The sequence below is a fragment of the Glarea lozoyensis genome (genome assembly GCF_000409485.1).
Source record: "Glarea lozoyensis ATCC 20868 chromosome Unknown GLAREA13, whole genome shotgun sequence".
NCBI classification, from domain to species: Eukaryota; Fungi; Ascomycota; class Leotiomycetes; order Helotiales; family Helotiaceae; genus Glarea; species Glarea lozoyensis.
The window spans coordinates 1022904-1041686 of NW_007360987.1; the positions used below are offsets into that span (position 1 = coordinate 1022904).

Below are 18783 nucleotides of genomic sequence, written 5' to 3' on the forward strand. Positions count from 1 at the left end.
CCAATACCTTTCTGCTAAGCGTCTACATTTCCTTATACCCTCTTTTGTAGTTTTAGGGCTCTGAGAAGCACCATCAAATCAATCTCCGCTTCCTCAAAAGCATCTTCAACCGAAAGTGGAGCATCCCACTCTTCAATGACAAAAGCTGAGTGGGCCGAATGTTTTCTTTCATAAAGCCAGACTTCCTCTAAAGAAGACATATGCGTGGCTAGTTCGACTATCCAGCGATACTCCGACTCATCAATCTCTTCAGTAAGAACCCTGTCTCTTCCCACTTCATCCAGACTAGATTGAGTAGAGAAATAGAAGATTCCAATGTCGATGCAGAAATTGAGCTATAAGATAGTAATTAGCATACGGAATATTAGCAAGAGTTCCTGCATTTGAAAGCACTACCTCACCTGGAAGTACTGTAGACGGCGAGGTAGCAGTCGGTAGAGTCCATCACGACTAACGCCTAGAGAAAGTGGGCTGAGAAAACATAATGCAGAAGCTGTAAGCCGTTTCAATACCAGGAACTTGCTGAAATCCATTCTTGATCCATCGTGTCCCGGCCATCGTTGGGTTTGTGTGCTGAGATCTAGTTCATTCAATGTATTGGCGACGTTTAGAAAGGCTGGCATGATATTTTTCGGAGAAAGAGGTAGTTGCATTGTTGTTTCCCTATGGCGCATTCTTTGCGGAGCTACCAAAGGCACTTTACAGGACAGAGTGCGAAGCTTTTGGCATCTTTGAAGTATGTTTGTGAGCAGGTGAACTCCAATCTGTATGGCGCAAAGATCTAGACTCTGTATTGATGATTGCCTGTGTGGTTCGTTCCCCATGACTGAATCAAAAGGGTCTGTGAAATACTCGAGCGACAACGACTGTAGCCTTGGAAATGTATACAGCAAGCTCAGAAGTTCCGAAGTGGTCAGTTTGCTGTCTGTAATGTTTAAAGCCTGTAATGATCTAGTGAAGGGGGCTTCAGGCAGAGACAACACAACCGGTATGAGTCGAGTTGAGCCGACGTACTCAATTTCGAGGGTTTTCAAGCCAGGTAGCAAGTCTAGGATTGCTCGTAGTTCTTCGTCGTCCGTAAGGGTCGGTCCAAATGAGATAGTGAGGTAATATACGCTACGAAGGTAACTGGGGTTCTCGCGTATGCTTCTTTGGAGCAAGGTGTATCTTTTTGATGGAATCGTAATCGACATGTATCTGGGGAGGACACTGCTAGCAATTGAATAGGCGTAGCGGCAAGTGAGTGCGAACTTGATAGCATCTGCCATTTGGCCATGCCATGACTCAAGATTCGACACGATTAAACGCAAAACATCATCACCAAGCTCAAGAAGCAGCATTCTGGACTCTTCCGATTCTTCGGCTGAAGAAAAGCGTGTAGAACCGTAAATAGTGAAACCGCCCATCCTTTATTAACAGGCTGCGAGTGATTTAAGCGAGTCTAGATGTGCCCAGGTGTACCTCAGCCACAATTCCAACAAACCTTGGCTGTTGGTCCTCATAAGAATAGATCCAACATTAGACTAAGCGGCTAGCACAAAAGGCTTGTTGACCAACTGCACCTCAATTAAGATACAGATATTCTGATGTATAGGTATACCTCTAACCTAGTCGTAAAATTTTCAGGTAAACGGGTTCTTTATTCTTGGACACAACTTTAGAAGAGAGGAGGGCATAGACAAAGTTCATGAAAGAATTTTACTAGAATAATAAATTTTGTAAATTTATGTTAGAGCAGGAGTTCAGGGGCTAACACTTTAGTTCGTACATAACGTTACATTAGGATACTGAGGTTGTATCTCTCTAAATTGGTAATAATAACCTGTTGATCCGACCCAAAATAACATCTCCGACCCGAAATATATCGGTTGTATGAGAATCGGGCTGTAAGTGTCGTCGGTTCAACATCACTGTATTCGGACATAACGGCGATAACGATAAGCCCAACAGCTACCTCGAGCTCCCCCTCATCCATCTCCCCCTTTCATCACCATCTATCTCCCCAAACCAAACTCACCTCACCCATGAACCGCTCATTCCTCACCCGTACTACCATTGCCAAATCTCTACGAACAGTAATTCAAAACGTGCGCCCCCAATCCCCTCCTCTCGTATAGCAGGTATTGACATCATCACAGTCGCGCAAGATGCATATCCAATCGATTCCTATGTGTACGTTACCACTATTATAATACGGGGAGGATAACGAGGCTGATATATTGTAGGGACGGGGAGCAGTGATAATTACGCGTATTTGGTCGTCGATGATAAGAGTAAGGATGCGGTGATTATTGATCCGGCGAATCCTGAGGAGTGAGTAGCTATACCTTGGACAATGGGGGAGTACATGCTGATTTGAGATAGGGTTGCGCCGGTGCTGAAGGAGCAGATTAAGGCTGGGAAAATCAATTTAACAGCGATTGTTAATACACATCAGTGAGTTCCCCAGTCAATGAGGGGGAGAAGGGGTGTTGATGGATGTAGTCATTGGGATCATGCCGGTGGGAACAAGAAGTTGGTAAGTCCTCGTTATCCCTACTTTGGTGGATGCAGAACATTGACGATCTTGACAGCAATCCTTCTCCTCCGAATTCCAAGATAAACCTATAATAGGCGGCAAAGACTGTGAAGGCGTCACGCAAACGCCAGCCAATGGCGAAGGATTCAAGATTGGAGACATCTCTGTCAAGGCGTTGTATACGCCGTGTCATACACAGGATAGCATTTGTTGGTTTATGGAGGATAGTACTGGGAAAGTTATTTTTACGGGGGATACGCTTTTTCATGGAGGTATGTGCATATTGATTTGAAGGCAAGTGGGGTGCTAATATAGAACTTAGGATGTGGAAGATTCTTTGAGGGAACACCTGAGGAGATGAATACTGCGTTAAACAAAACTTTGGCGGCGGTTCCGGATGATACTGTGGTTTATGTAAGTTTTCTTGTGAGGCGTCAATTGGAAGGGGAAGTGCTAATAGAACAAGCCGGGTCATGAATACACAAAAGCGAATGTTAAATTCGCCATGTCGGTTTCTCAGAGTGATGCGGTTAAGAAATTGCATTCTTTCGCGGAGAGCAACAAGGAAACTCAGGGGAAGTTTACTATTGGAGATGAGAAGGTGGCGATTTTTCTGTTTCCAAAGTTGATAGGAATAGCGAGTTGGCTAACAAGAAATAGAAACACAACGTATTCATGCGTATGGACGCAAGTTTCCCTTTCCTTCAAATTTTGAATCCAGCACTAATACCCATTAGGACCCCGAGATTCAGAAAGCTACTGGAAAATCAGAACCCGTGGATGTTATGGCAAAACTTAGGGAGATGAAGAATAATTTCAAGTGAGTTGTGAAGATTATGGGGATGGAGAATCCTGGAAAAATGAGGCTATTCTGAGATTTCTTGTAGACCTACGGAGGTGAAACTGTAAGAAGTTAATCAAGCGCGGACGGGAAAATGTATACTTCTTTTTTGTAGACCTGGAAATCAAAACTTCGTCATGCATATAGATGACGTCAGTCGTATATAAGTTCTTACATTCCCTTTCCTTTTTCCAGTTTCTAATCTTCAACCTCTTTTCTCATTATTTTCTATCCCCAACTCTCACCATGACATCCAACCCTCAAACAAACCCTCCAACCACAAAAGACGCCATTCTTGAAACGGGCGCCTCGGCAACCCAAAGCTTTGCCCCGATTAAAAGTATCTGTGCGCATCTGAATGCTTTTCATGTTTATGCAACAGATCCGAAGAGGAGTGTCGAGGCTAATCATTATTGTACGCACTTGAGCAAGGATGTAAGTGCTGAATTTTCTTCTTGGCTTTCGAGGCTTTTTTAGTGGAAGGAGGGGTGAGAAGGAATGAAAAAGGAGAAGGCATGAGAGGAGGGGATATGGAGATGCCGAAGATGGGAGACGCGAGAGAAGGGATAGGAGGAGGAGAATAGTAATAGTAATAGGGAGACGATAGGGAAGACTCGGCTCAAAGATGATGGAATTATAGGACCAACAGAAATTCCTCACGCAGAACGAAAGTTGTGTATATATAAGAATGCTAATCAAAAATAGGTCCGTCAATGTCTCATCTACGACCTCCCCAATAATCCTGCGAAATTGATTGGCGTGGAGTATATGATTACACCGAAATTATACGAGGGTCTTGATGCTGAGGAGAGGAAGCTGTGGCATTCGCATGATTATGAGGTACTTTTCTATTTTCATCCCCTCCCCTTTCAACCCAAACCCAAATGATTCATAATCATCCATCAGGTCCGCAGCGGCATGCTCATAATGCCCAACCCCACGATCCCAAACCAAGTTTGGGAGATCGCCGAAACAGAGGAGATGAAAGAGGTGGTTGGGTTATATGGCAAGACGTTTCATTTCTGGCAGGTGGATCGCGGCGATGAGTTGCCGCTTGGGATGCCGCAGTTGATGATGAGTTTTACGGCGGACGAGCAGGTGAGTTTCTTGTGTTTGGTTTGTTTGGTTTTGGATTGGGATGGGGGTGATGACGTTAAATAGGTACCCTGGGATAAAGTTAAAGAACGGGATGAGAAGTACGGGGTTGATACTATGAAGAAGAGGGAGGCGAGGAAGGGGATTGAGGCGTTTAAGGTCCATGAGGACGCGGATGGGTGTTGGAAGGAGGAGAGTAAGTTGAAGGAATAAGGAAGGAGAAGATGATGGTTCTGGTTCTGGACGAGAATTGAACTTCGAGGATGGAGAGTGTTTGGGAAGAGGGAATTGGACGTGTTTAAAGAAATTTGGTTATTCAATGATACGAGTAAATCAGGATGCTCTATTACAACTAGTCTCGGCCTATCCTCGAGGAACTCGTAAGTGGTTTGAGTAGATATTCCATTATGTGAAGGAAAACTGATCATATTGACAACTATCAGTATATTGAACGAGTTGAGTTTCAGTGGGATTCTAACCCAAATACGAGCAGTCTATTAATTGCTTGAATAGTTTGAAGTTGAGAGCCGAATCAAATCTGAATTTGGTTCGAGAAGAAAATCGCATTGATTGAGAATTACCCGCGTATTGGATGAGTTGGGTGAACTGGCAGATTCAGACTCTTGTCAGGTTTAACTCGAATAACTCATAACTTAATTGACTTACTTGCAAAAAAAAAACCGAGAAAGACGGCTGGACGAGCTCTCACTGCTAGATATGAGGGTAGTAGGTACGTTATATTTCTAGCTACGAGGAATTAAATTGTGAAAACCCTACTCAAACTCACCTTGTCTCATACTTGAGTAGTTGATAAGTTTTTGAAGCACTCGGAATCATTTGTGAAATTACCGAAAATTATTCTAATGAGTTATCACAGGTAAATATGAGTACACTTCATGTCTGCGAGCATTACGTCGCGCATACTCTACTCAAACTCGTTCAAACTCATAGCCAAGAATTCTGAATCGTTTGAATAGCTTGAAAAGCTTGTAAATGTGCTGAGAAAGACTACCGAGTGAGGTACCACAGCTGAACATAAAAGTACTTCATGTTTCTAAACACGAGTTTTTCGGTCGCCGAGCACTTTCTCGACCTTTTCAAGTACATAGGTAGTGTCACTCGGCAACAATTTCATGCTGTGACACTACAAAACAAGGCACACTCCAATACTCAAAAATACGAATCAACTCACCTCGTAACCTTGCAAAGGGGGTTATTCAGCTCCGTACACCTCTTGTGCTCTTAAACACGACTTGAATCTCGATTCCGCATCCTACCCACGCTCACATTGCGAGGACAACTTCTCCTCTACGTCATCGAGATCTGTACAATGCAAAGGCAATAAAAAGTTGCATTGATGAAAATGTATTTTCATATCCCACTGGCCGCGAAACTTACACCACATCGCGTGGCTGACGGAAAGCTCAACAAGTCGACGGATCAAAAAGCCATGGGTTGGTGAAACGCGAGTTAAGCAATACAGCTTGCCACGTTATTGGATATGGGGAGATGAGAGTGTAACACGCGAGAGCATATCTACCGACAGGTGTATGGTGACAGGATGGCTTGTGTATCATTGATGATACGATGGGATGAGTTTTGAGAATGTTGTGGCACGTGTAGATGTGATTGCCGCTTAGCCGAGGACACGACGTTTGAGGGTTCCTACAGTTGTGAAATTAAGAAGCTGTAGAGTTGTGTTCGAGGTGCAATTGGATTTTGTGGTAGAGGAAGTTTGCCAATCGTGTTGACGTTGTGCGTATAAGTATGTGGTGACTTTGTCTAAGCGAGAAGCAGTTGCATGACGAGGAGGTTGTAGTGTCTTCCGCTCTGGACAGAAGACTGGTATGCAGCGTCGTTCCAAAACTTATTGATGTTAAATTGAATAAAGAAGAGGTAAGCAAAAAAGTGTTGATAATAAATGGGGTAGATGCTTAGTTTGACAGGAACAAAAAGTGCTTAGAAGTGAGATGAGGTCGCCGACTTGGATTTGATACATTATGGCCGAGGCCAAATTAAGATAACGGGAACGTACTAAACATTGAATCAATGCGGGGAGAAGTAGAGAATCCATGTACTCACATAAAGCTCCTAGCATGACTGAAACCGCGGAGAAGCCGAACATCTCTTGGAGAAGGAGCAAGGACATACAAGAATCAGCACGACTAGAGCCTAGATCTGCAATATCGGAACACAAGTATCATGTTAATTATTCAATAGGACATAAAATACTGCTCACCTCCTTTTACGTTCTGATATTGGATGATCTTGCGAATCCTTTCACACCAATATCCTAGTTTCGAAATGCGACTTCGAGGGTACATGCTTGAATCCACGCAACGCTCATGCAGAAACGGATAAAACCGTTGGACCATGTACTTACGGCAGTAGTCCGAGAGACCTGCCGCAATGAAAGCCCTGAGATGAAGTCCACATATGAAAGAACAAGACCAATGGTATGTGGTTTATGAAAATGCAACGCAGAAGCAGCGTGCGAGAATTTCACGTAAAGAACCAGATTTTCTCCTCGATTCCGGGGTGACGAATGCATTTATCCGGTCTGTCACCTCGTAGCAGGCAGACATTAAAGTAACCACAATGAGAGCGTAGGAAGTTGAGTAGTAGGTCGCTAGTTTTTGTTCCTGGGGAAATATCAGGTGGTTGTATGAATTCCAAGCCGCTTATCACTAGTCGGCCTCCACAAGTGGCATTGTTCGCCCAAGCTAACCCGGATACCGTACTGTACTTTAGATTGCGAATGCAAAACCCAATACCATGCTACCGGGTTAGTGGGGTACGGGAAGAGGTGGGCGAAGGGAAGTTGAAGATGTCTTGTGAAGAAGTGACAGACATTGTAGAAGGGCTGATCTCAAGAGTGGCGCTCTGTATGGAATCAAGTACGAGGGCTGGTATACAGATGGACGAGAGTAAGCCTCATGATATCAGACATGACCAATCCAATTCTGAAGAACCTCTGCATGTCATACCCAAGGTTGGACTTCCCAAATGCACGAGTTTCTGAGATGGTGTGCCTCTTAGCCTGTGTTCTGCGCGGCTTCTTAGTGCTTCGAATAGGGGCTTGCCACGTTGGCAATGGATATGCATGGCGAGGCACACAGACAAGCAAAAGCCTCTAACAGGACTCTCCTCGCAATATTCCAAGCTCGATCCAGTCGAGTTGAGTAATGAGGATTCGATTGGATTGGTGTAAAATGTCTCCATACGTCCATCTGGGGTAATCCTTCCAAGCCCACTACTGCTCAGCAATGCAATATGCATGCATAGGGCGACTGCTTTAGTTGTTACCAATGACTTTGCCGGCGCCGATGTTACTTTGGCTAATATGTACAGCAGAGGAGATGTCCGTTTGCGTAGACCAACGAGAGGAGCTGTGTCTTTCGTTCGAAAAGTCCAACCTGGCTAGACATGCGGCGTCGTGATGACAGGACCAACCTCCGAAAGAAAGTCCTGCTTGGCAAGCGCGACACAAGGGCGTTTGCGGGGCCGTTAAGCGAACCGAGTTGCGCCCCCTGAGATCCTCGATGGAAGTCGCTTGTTTCATCCAAACAAAGTCAATCATTATTCGGATGAACTTTCCCACTCTATATCTTTTTGCCAACCCCAACCCGATAAAGCCATCCCATCCTATCGATAAATATAGTTCTCTGCTGAAGATTTAGTCGTAACGTCACAACTATGGTCTCCGGGCCCGGTGCTATTATTCGAAAGGCTGCAGGTCGACGGCGAAGACGTCTCTGACTTGATATTCCATCCGGACATTCCTCATGCACACCCCTCATTGCCTCTGGAAGGCCCGTAGCAAGGTACATGGCATGTAGTCATTTATTGCAGCATGAAGGCCATCAGGAGACCGGTCAAATATTAATAATATGGCTTGAACGCTGAACGGCTTGTTGTTTTGTACGTATGACAACGCCATCATGCAAACCTCTTTACGCCGATCTTGAATTCCCCTCACTACAGTGGGTCATTAAACAAACGATTTATCTCCAGAGCTGATCCCTCGACCAGACAGGGTTACCCAAAGCAGGACCAACTCCCCGAATACATATTCTAACAACAACCCTTGTCACACAAGACCATTTTGTATGAAGAACACTCCACAGATTAGCACAAGCATCTTCAGCATCAGATTCAGTATCGGATAAATCAGCCTCTTCACCGCTTGCGCTCCCGAAATCACGGGCCAGTGCTATCATTTCATATAAGATCTGCCTGTCCCCTCGAGTACGGCTTGTGTAAAATCCGCTTAAGCATCAACGTCTCACGCCTAAAAGGGAAGGTGCATCAAGTTCTTTTATCCGTTTCCACTTACACACAACTTCCGTCACCATGTCACCAAGTCGAACTGATGAGGTTGAATATCAGGAGGTTGCGGATACCAAGCCAAAAGTCTCATACGATATCAATGTCCCGTACATGCCAGCGTCGGGCGAGTATGAGGCACGTATAAAAGACCGAACCGAGTTTCCACAGTATCTCCCAGTATGGGAGAAGGGAGTTTGGTTCGACGAGGTGGAGGAGTTCGAGTACCATGATCCAGCCCTACGAGCGGACAAGGCCAAACCACATCTCCTCGCAGCTGGTGTAACAGCCACACCAATCACACCCAAGATGGGAACAGTTCTCACAGGACTCAAACTCGAGCAGCTCACTCCAGAAGCAAAAGACGAGTTAGCCCTTCTAGTCTCAGAACGCAAAGTCGTAGTCTGTCGCGAGCAATTCGACTTCCTCAACAAAGGCCCCGCCTACCAAGTCGACTTCATGCAATACTACGGCAAACTCTCCCACCAACCCGTCACCGGCGCCGTCAAAGGCTTCCCAGAATTCCACATCATCCACCGCGACGGCAACAAAGAAGAGATCGCCACGTTCTTCAAACACAAAACCACCTCCACAATCTGGCACCACGACGTCTCCTACGAGCGCCAACCCCCAGGCTACATCATGCTCGGCATCCTCGCCTGCCCGGACGTCGGCGGCGACACCGTCGTCGCCGACATGTCCGAAGCTTACAACCGTCTCTCCCCAGCGTTCCAGGGAATGATAAACCAAATGTCCGCGGTGCACACATCCGAGAAACTGATCGCGCACGCGCGCGAGAACAAAGGTCTCGTACGCAGTAACCCCGTAGATTCGATCCATCCGGTCGTGCGTGTGCATCCCGTGACGGGCGAGCGCGCGCTGTTCACGAACATGGAGTGGCCGAAGGAGTATCTGGGGTTGAAGCAGGAGGAGTCGGCCGTGGTGGTTAAGTTTTTGATGGATCATGTGAGGATGGGTCATGATTTCCAGGCGAGGGTGCATTGGGAGAAACATTCTGTGGTTATGTTTGATGGGAGGACTACGCTTCGTAGGTACCAACTTCTGACTGTGTGTACATTGCTAATGAGAAATAGATACCGCAACTGTTGACTACGACAACGCGGAACAAGCTCGTCATCTGTTCCGTCTCGCTGCTATGACAGAAGTGCCCATTTCCGTCTCTGACGCTGAACGTGGAATTCGTCGCTAAATCAACCTAATCTCTTCACATATCTCCATCCCTCCAGCTCATCCTCTACTTCACCTCACCCCATCAAACCCCTCTACCCTTTCATTTTACTGTACATATACATTTCCGGCCCTTCTATACCCTTCTTCCTTTTTGAATTTCCGGCTTCGGTGTTGCGGGTTCTATCTGGGCGAATACGTCTTTTATTGATGGTGTGGATGTATGTCACGAAAATACGCAAGCAAAAGATATAGGATACAAGCATGGCAATTTAACACAGTAGAGTAAATGCTAGGATTACAGAACACAATGTGGGATATCAAAATATGAACTTCATGTCTACCATCCATCATCTCTTTTCGGAATTCACACGTTCCTTTAAGTTACTCGCAGGGTTTCAATCCTACAAGAACGGGAGTTCGACTTATCACACAACATGAGCCCCTTTCCCTACCCCATGAGTCTTCCCACCCTCAAGACCACCCAAGATCAAAGAAATAGGATTCAACCCCCTTCCCTCTAGATCAGTGTTTAGCCTAATAAAGACCTCCCTCCTACAAACTTTACCACGCCGCTAAGAGTTCGGTCCGTCCCGCAGGAAAGCGAGGTATCTAACAGCAGGTCCGTGGCAGAGCGTCAGAATAAAGTTTGAGCTTGTGATGACGCAAGTCTTAGCCCTTCTCTGTGAGTGTGGTATGGTATTTTCAGATACGGTCGGACTAGGGAAGACGAAAATTGCACTGGCAAAGGAAAGGAATCGCACACCTGGCCATTTCAAGAGACTGGTTGGAAAGACTTGAAGAAGGGGGGAAAACACATCATGAAGCACATTTCAAAGACGTCACAATCACCACACCCCTCCGAAACAATAAAAAAAGAGTGGTATATTTCCCTTTCCCTTCCCCAATAAAACGCCAACCTTAAAAACAATCAGAGGAGCGTTTCATGATGATGCATACCCTACTACCACCTTCCGTTTTCCCTCTGTCCAAAAATCCTACCCTGCCCCTATAATGCCCATGCGCCTCTTCTTGCTTCCTGCATCTTGTCCTGGAATATGAGAACCGGTTGTAAAGGAAGATGCGGCACCATAACGCAGGTACACGTTACATATCTCATTTAAGCTGCGTCCCCCACGTTGTGATGCTAATACGTCCACCAACGGCTAGAGTCAGGAAGCCTATTTAATCCAAAAAGTGACCATACTTGGGTATCTTATGTCGACACCATTTTGACACGCGTGGTCTTGTGGCAGCCACGTTGAGCGGATATGTCTGTCGAATCGGCAATGTTGGCTCTAACTTGTAGCTTGACAAGAGCTGTATGATTGATACTTCAATCCTTCTGAGTAAATTCCCATATGGCGCAAAATTCATCTAATCGATTCTCGCGCTCTCTAGACCAATTTTGGCTTTAGGAGCATCGAGATTGTTCGCGAGTCGGATAGCGGGTCGTTTGTATTTAGACTGTTTGCGAAGTCGTTTCCTCGCAACCATGACAGGTACAGACGACTTGGTCACGAGGTAATTCGAGAAAGAACCTAGTATGACACTAGGATGCTGTCAGCTCTCGTTCTATGCATTGCAATAAAAGATTAACATACCCTTTGAGCGCGCTTCGCCCTCGACTCCCAAGAATTACCAAGGTTGGCGAAATGTAGTCGATCACTTCCGTAATCAAATGCTTCGGGCTCTTACAATGAATCACCTCAACCACCACTTTGACCTGTAGTTTAGTCTTTCTAAGCAGCTTTGAGACGCGATCTGTTATATCTTGTACTGCTCTATAGCGATCATGCTCTGCCTTATCCCGTTTCCGGCCCATGGGGCTTGCCGACGTACTATCAATATCTAGTCTGAATCCTAGACCTAGAGGACTAGGGGCAGGAACCGGCCCTAGCAATGGCGTACCTTGTGACGACCTCGTCGAGTTAGCGACCGCAATTGCTTGTTCTCTGAGATGCGCTTCATCTGCTCCACCGTCGACTCCCAGCTCTTCATCAACACAATAAATCGCCAGTAACGTATCACCATCGCGAAGCACAGTTCCAATTGTCCATTCCAGGGCATGGGCTGCCTCATCGCTAAGATCTGTTGCCACAAGATATTTCCTAACCCGTCGTTGATTGTCATGCGCCTCTTGTTGCATTTTCGCAAAATCACCACGGTAGAGTGTAAGAACACATCGTGAAGTTTGAGGAGTGGACACAATTGGGGTCATGTTTACAGCTAGCTTCTGAGCACGCTTGATATCAGTCAGGTCGGCCTCGGTATCAGAGTCTACTGGTGTATTAAGCCCAGTTCCTCCTGCATCAAAGCTGGTATTGGGATGAATCCCATGCTTGTTTGATTTTAGCTTCGCGCCACTTGGCGCTGTAACGGTAATTTCGGGCTCGAGTAAAGATCGAACTTTATAATTAGCGGCGACAGCCTCTCCTAAAACTATTTAGTGAAAATCCATCCAGAGTTGAAGACAAACATACGCTCTTCTTCAGCAGCTGCCATCTGACTTTTCGGTGCCGGCTTCGGGCCTTTTGCTCGACCCATTCCGAGTGTTGTGTTCTTATTCTCGGTATCGCTACCACGAGCTTTCTCCAAGCCTTTCCTCCCACGACGATTTTCATCAGAAGAAGTAGCGTCATCATCACTACTATCGGCAAGAGCCTCTTCACCATCAATGGGTAAATAGTCCTTTTGAAGCCGATTGTTACCAGCATTGTTAGCGTCACTGTTGTTTCTCGAGCGTGATTTTCCAGCTAAAGACGACAGAGCACCTCCTGAAAGAGCTAAATTGGCATCTGATAGCCTTCGATACGCAAGGTTCATATCCATAGTCTCGCCATTTTCAAGCAGGTGAATATTTGAAGAATCATTGCCTGCAGCAGACGTATGCGGAGAACCAGACCGCAATCCATGTGGGGACCGTGATTTCGCTGTACTGATTCCGGTACCAGCAATTGAATGGTTCCGGCCACGATCGCGTGATCCAAACAAACCTATGTCCCCCCCTCTCACGACCTCTGACATGGCACTTGGCAAAGAGTTTTTCTTGCCCGCTTGTGTATTCCTTTTTGGTACCACAGGACCCCCAGGATTCGAAGGTAAAATTCCCGCAAACTGATAAGCGGTGCTAGGATTTGTCGTCTTCGTCTCCAACACATTGGATCTGGGGCCAAAATCGGCCGGCCGGGAAGCAGCAGCAGCATCAGACAAGCTTCTGTGTTGTGACCCATTTGAAACATATGACCTGTGGTTTGCACTTGTAGGTGATGTGTGGGCACTCATTGATATGGCAGCAGGAGGTGCCGGGGCATCAATATCCAGCATACTTCGAATAACATGTCGAGGGGCTGTTGGCCTTGTTATTCCCCCATTTGTCCCTGCGATGGATCCGTGGCGAATGGTGGAATCTTCTGCAATATCTAACATGCTTCGTACGGGCGATCGAGGGGTCAACTTGGGCGAGGGCTCCCTGCCGGGGCTCAAGGAGCTCGCAGAACCTCTGGCGCGAGCTGCCTGGGCCTGGGCCTGAGCCTGAGCCTGGGCTTTTCCCTCCAAAATTGCCAGAACATCTTTCCTTTCTTCGTCTGCCACAGCTTGCTGAGAGGACATGGTCACAGTCAACTCAATAGAGACCTTGTGCGCTTAGTACGCTCTCTTGGCGACAAATGTTGTACGTTCGGCAGTGGCTGGGCGGTGATGCTGCCAAGATAGGATTCGGTATGTGTCAAAGAAGGTGGTTGTAAAGGCCGAAGGACGCTTTCATCCGTTGATGAACTTTCTGGGATGGCAGTCGAGTACGGTATTCTGCATTGTGGGGGGAAGCTGTAGTCAATCTCGAGGGACCTTAGGTCATTGCAACCATTGACAGCAAGGTCTGTGCCGTGGGGAGTTTGTAGGACAATGAGGTTGATGGGGGATACACAGTCAACCGGTTGCGAAAGCGCACTACTTCTACTAGTGTTGGGTGTGATTTCGAGGGTGTCTGTTACTCGTAAAGGGTTATGAGGCTGTAAATAACGACAAGACACGTCTGCCTTTACTCTCCTGGTGGCTGGGGAGTAATGATTGTAAGAGTTGTGAAATGGTAACGGATCCAAAGGGTTTCGGTGAATTTCCCCAGAAGTTGCTGCATTCGCTTCGCGGTTGCCTTTGCCAAGGGATTCCTACTGGCCTCGGATTCTCTGGATGATTCGATAGTAGGTACGGAGTAATCCTGATTAATCACACTTTATACATAATGAAGCCACCACGAGAGAGACGATGCTGAGGGATGTTGTCCTTTTACGATTTCAATGCGAATCGGGTCGTGCCAGTCCATATATCCACTTGTCCTTACCAACACGCTACCAAGATTGACCTACGGATGCACCCGAGCCCCAGATAGGCGGGGGACGCCCATGATCATGAATGGACCAGAATTTCCAGGAAGTGAAACTATTCCCATACTGGACACACAGCAGAAGTGGATTAACAAAGCCGCCAGCCTCTTCTCAGCTACCAGTAATTTCTCCAGCAGCAGGAGCGAATAGGCCAGTAAAAGGCATCAACATCCACCAATAACACCATCTTCTTGGCTCTATACATGCAAGTCATGAGATGTCGGTCTAGAGCCTGGCGTAGTCAGGATTCCAGATCTTCAGTCACAAGACTTGCAGGCTCCAGTTCCAATGCTATCTCGGAGTGGTTGGAAGTCTGCCAGGAACTGTACGATTGCTACACAGCATGAAGGGCTTCGTCGCGCGATCAATCGCCTGATTAGACAGCCAGTGGCATTGCTCTCCAATGATTCAGAGAGTAGCCTTAAGAAATAAGTACCACACAAACTCAGTTGCCAAGATCTAAGAGCAGGCTCATAATGCTCTGTCTCCTCAGCTTGAGCATCGCCGGCATAAACTAATTCCCCACATAACCGTAGGAAACCGAATGCGAGATCTATTGAGATTTTGCAGGTATCTGCAAAGTCACTTTCGATGTACATGATCATAAAAGAAAAGAGGTTCAAGAGTTATTAAGCATGGAAAGAACACGTTCAGACTAATAATTACTGATAACTCATATCGACACATCTATAGAAGGACATAACCTTTCCACCCAAAGCGATTCCACACCAAAAGGAATCATACAACAACTACCTCAATCCAGACCACAAATTTCACCGCCAAGTCCTCAGAATCTCCAATCCATCGGCACCAATACCCGACCCCTCAAGTCCCTCTCTAAATCCGAGTATTTCGGCAACTTCCCTAGCTGAATAAACCCTCTCACCCACCTCCGCCATCCGCCATGGACTTTCTGCAGCAAAGATGCAGGACTCCCGTGCTACCCGAAACCACAAAACGGATATAATGATTCATCTACCCAGGATAATAGAAGCCGCACATAACCTCGTACCAAGACCTCCCAAAAAGAAACATATAACCCCGCTATCTTTGCCAGTATAACTACCCGTGATGAAAAAGCAACTTTCCACCATGCTCTAGGTAGAAAACTAGTCCTCCAGCACAACACGATGATTGATTCACGGTAGCTTTTCATGGAAAGAGTTCATGATCAAAGAGTAGAGATGACCTTCCCCATCTTTGAATTCTTCACCCAAGGTAAAGACCCAGCATCCATAAATACCTGTCCTCTTTTATCTAAACCCTTCCCTGACTTACTTTGACCCCAAAATCTCCCCGTCACCCTCAGAAGTCACATATCTTATATCCCCATCAAGCCGCCCCAAAAACAAAATCCCCACCACGCACGCGAAAACAACATGTTTCTCACGTGTGAATTCAGCCTCTGCGAGTGCACAGAGCGGTGGAAATGATAGATATTCTTGGGGGCGATAGATGCTGTACATATAGTAGGTATGGGTGTTGATAGGTGCGGCTGTTGTGTATCTGCGAATGCTTTTTTTGAGGAATGAGGCAAAGGATGGGGTGGGTTGGATGTGGTTTTGTGGGAGGTAGTAGGTTTATTGGGTTTGGGGCTGTTTTGTTGCTTTGGTGGTGACTGATTGAAAGGGGTTGAGGATTCAAAATGTTGCCCAGTACTTTCAAACGTGGAAAGTGAATTTCAGCGATTGCCATCCACAGCTCAGAGCCATCAGAGTCCGAGAATCTCATAAATTGTTTTATACAATAAATAATACAGACACCGCCCACCCCTCCAATCGTAAGATTAAGAAGCTTGAATCCTCCTCCTCTTCTGTCCAAACATCAAGTTCGCTCTCGCACTAGTTCCCGATTTATGTATTAACCCTCTCTTATCCCAAACCCCACTCCGTCCCTCCACCACACTGATAATCTCCTCCGCAACCCTCTGCGCAAACTGGTTCTTGCCACTTCCCCTGCTCTTTTTCTTGCTAGCAGCGTCTAGGATCCAGGTAATGGCTGTTCTCCTCCGTTGCCTCAGGCCAAGCGGCACTGGAATCTGGAGAGCGGTACCACCACCCGCTGCACCTTTCTGGGAACGAATGCGTAGTAAAGGAGCGATGGAGTCGATAGCGAGGGTGAGATAGAGCACAGGGTTGAGAGGGAGAGCATAGGCTGGTGGAGAGCCGGGAAGTAAAGGTCGATCGGGGTTGGTTTGAGGGGGTGGGGAAGTGCGGAGGAAATTTAGAATGAAGGCCATGTTCTGGGACTCAGAGTTAGCGATTGAAGGATATTGAATACAAGAAGGCTTCATCTGCATGTAAATCCATGATTCGACTATTCATTTGCAGATAAGGAAAAAGCGGAAACCAACCCTACCCTTTGCGCAACACCAAGCTTTCCATGCTGCATTAATAGGTTTGTGACTTGATCAACAACCGGGTCGTATCTATAGTGCAAGTTTGCATTGGATGGTAGTGGAAGTGTAGGTAGACCGAATTTGTGGCCGACTGGTTCTCCATTGGAGGCATTTTGTAATTGTCCTAATGCGAGGAGGTTTGCAAAGGTTGTTTCGTCTGCAGCAGACTTTGATGTGGGATCTATCTCTTCCCTGATGATCTCTGGCGCCTTTTCTGTGCTCTCCTGGTCACGTTTGAGGATCTGTTGTAGAATTAGATAGAGATCTTGAGGAGGATGTCGTCATTTTCGACCCAATTGAATGTGGAAGAGCATACATCTTGTACTGGCGTTCCCTGGCTAGTATCTGGTTTTGTCCCTCCTGTGATCTCTGCATACTCTGCCGCTTCTTCGCTCACATGTGGAAGTTGATCTTGGTTTGGGCCCGGAGCAGGATTTCGACTCTTTTCCTCTGCGAACGTCCGTCGCGCAACAATTTGAGCGATTCGTGGCTGCACCGATGTCACTGACGGTCTTGAAAGTATAACTAATGAGCGAGAAGCCGCACGGAGGTTCAATCGTGGAGGCATTGCGATATATGTGGGAGACGTTGTATATCTCTTGGATGTTCATATGCGGAGGTGTCACATAATATTTTCGGCTAGCCTACAAGCATGTGCGGCCTTATATTCGTGGCCACAACATAGGCAAAATATCATTTCAGGGTTTATCGTTGTTGAACCCGACAGTCTGGTTGATTGCTTGTATGACAAGGCACCTCACCTCATCGTCAAAGTACTGTTTGCTATGTCTTCATCTGGAATCCCTTGCTTTAATATTTTCACCGATGGCTGCACATATGAGCTAAACCCAGTAGTTGCGGCACCAGCGGACTTTTCAACATTGCTGGAACTTGCAAGCATCCTAGATTTTTGAAACACAGAAACTAATAAAAATATTTGGAAGATTCTCGAGCTCATTTCAATATCGGTACAAGGACCAATGATAACCAATATCCTTTTCCAGAGAAATTCCCAAACCAAACCTTTTGCACCCCTGAAGCTGACTGAAAGCCTCTTTCAACTCCAGTATCGCTGCCATCCAATGTCCTGTCAATCCTGTATGATAGCAATACCTGACGCCGAAAGCCATACCACATTGCGCCAAACCATGCAGCACCATACCATAGTAGTCCCATTCTAATAACCTTATCCTACATGCTCAATCACTTTTGAATGGCTCCGTCACGGCTCAGAGATCAGATTAGCACCATCCTGATCGACTTTGAGATGGTGAGCTTGGTGAAGATGCCTCGATTTGCTTCAAGGCAACTTCTGCTGCGTCTTCTTTGGCGTTCTTGACATATTGCCCGTCGTACCAATATCTCGCAGGGATGGTTTGTCCCTGGACGGTAACGGTGCTGGACCAAGCAGTTCTTCCTCCTATGCATGGTCAATTGAGTGATTAAAATCGATGTGGAATTGAAACGCCGATACATACCTCGTCTATCAGATACGATTTGATAATCTGGAATTTGAAAATCCATTTCACGGCATTTAACTGTTTCATATTAGAAGGAAGATTGCCAAAGACTAAGCCTACCAACCTTCAAGCTTCTCTACCCATGATCTGTTGCTTGTATTGGAGCTATAACTGCTGTAGGACATAGTTGCGGATTCTTTGAAGTCAAGATCGTCGTTGTGAGTAAGTGTGGATTGAAAGAGTGGGAAGGTGGGTACGGTTATGGCGTTATGCTTTGCAGGAAGTGTGATTGAAGTCTTATAGGTAGATCTGCCAGCTTAAGGGTACTTTGAAAGGAACGTTGGGTTGAAAGTGTGAGGTGGCAAGTGGACTATCAACAAGGGAAAAGAGTAGGAAATTGCTGCGTTTGCGAAGCCCCCATGCAACACGGCAGCTAGACTCGAGACTGTTTCGGCATGATGCATCTGAGCAGATGGAGAATTACCTTTCGAAGAAGTAACATCGATCACCCGAATGATGATGGCAGAGCCGTGTGTGCTGGAGCCATCGGTTGCATACCACAGCCCATGTGCAAC

The 18783-nt window shown here is 46.4% G+C and overlaps 7 protein-coding genes across 7 annotated transcripts; 3 read left to right on the forward strand and 4 right to left on the reverse strand.

Annotated features, from left to right (window-relative positions):
* Positions 1 to 32: 32 nt before the first annotated feature.
* GLAREA_10290 (RNI-like protein) lies at positions 33 to 1406 on the reverse strand (the record flags this gene model as incomplete). The annotated part of the gene is made up of 2 exons (XM_008080340.1): positions 33 to 335; positions 402 to 1406. The coding sequence occupies 2 exons, from the start codon at positions 1404 to 1406 to the stop codon at positions 33 to 35; spliced, it is 1308 nt and encodes a 435-aa protein (XP_008078531.1).
* A 741-nt stretch (positions 1407 to 2147) lies between these two features.
* GLAREA_10291 (Metallo-hydrolase/oxidoreductase) lies at positions 2148 to 3342 on the forward strand (the record flags this gene model as incomplete). Its single annotated transcript, XM_008080341.1, has 8 exons — positions 2148 to 2172; positions 2226 to 2313; positions 2365 to 2436; positions 2485 to 2518; positions 2574 to 2790; positions 2841 to 2932; positions 2985 to 3197; positions 3256 to 3342. The coding sequence occupies 8 exons, from the start codon at positions 2148 to 2150 to the stop codon at positions 3340 to 3342; spliced, it is 828 nt and encodes a 275-aa protein (XP_008078532.1).
* A 263-nt stretch (positions 3343 to 3605) lies between these two features.
* Positions 3606 to 4667, forward strand: GLAREA_10292 (uncharacterized protein; the record flags this gene model as incomplete). Its single annotated transcript, XM_008080342.1, has 4 exons — positions 3606 to 3794; positions 4065 to 4199; positions 4266 to 4457; positions 4521 to 4667. The coding sequence occupies 4 exons, from the start codon at positions 3606 to 3608 to the stop codon at positions 4665 to 4667; spliced, it is 663 nt and encodes a 220-aa protein (XP_008078533.1).
* A 4140-nt stretch (positions 4668 to 8807) lies between these two features.
* Positions 8808 to 9990, forward strand: GLAREA_10293 (Clavaminate synthase-like protein; the record flags this gene model as incomplete). The annotated part of the gene is made up of 2 exons (XM_008080343.1): positions 8808 to 9828; positions 9875 to 9990. 2 exons carry the CDS (start codon positions 8808 to 8810, stop codon positions 9988 to 9990), a joined length of 1137 nt encoding a protein of 378 aa, XP_008078534.1.
* Positions 9991 to 11345: 1355 nt separating this feature from the next.
* Positions 11346 to 13580, reverse strand: GLAREA_10294 (Adenine nucleotide alpha hydrolases-like protein; the record flags this gene model as incomplete). Its single annotated transcript, XM_008080344.1, has 3 exons — positions 11346 to 11520; positions 11573 to 12404; positions 12452 to 13580. The coding sequence occupies 3 exons, from the start codon at positions 13578 to 13580 to the stop codon at positions 11346 to 11348; spliced, it is 2136 nt and encodes a 711-aa protein (XP_008078535.1).
* Positions 13581 to 16136: 2556 nt separating this feature from the next.
* On the reverse strand, positions 16137 to 17316 carry GLAREA_10295 (Ribosomal protein S7; the record flags this gene model as incomplete). The annotated part of the gene is made up of 3 exons (XM_008080345.1): positions 16137 to 16592; positions 16709 to 16990; positions 17065 to 17316. 3 exons carry the CDS (start codon positions 17314 to 17316, stop codon positions 16137 to 16139), a joined length of 990 nt encoding a protein of 329 aa, XP_008078536.1.
* Positions 17317 to 17989: 673 nt separating this feature from the next.
* Positions 17990 to 18393, reverse strand: GLAREA_10296 (dsRNA-binding protein; the record flags this gene model as incomplete). The annotated part of the gene is made up of 3 exons (XM_008080346.1): positions 17990 to 18168; positions 18227 to 18286; positions 18333 to 18393. The coding sequence occupies 3 exons, from the start codon at positions 18391 to 18393 to the stop codon at positions 17990 to 17992; spliced, it is 300 nt and encodes a 99-aa protein (XP_008078537.1).
* Positions 18394 to 18783: the final 390 nt, after the last annotated feature.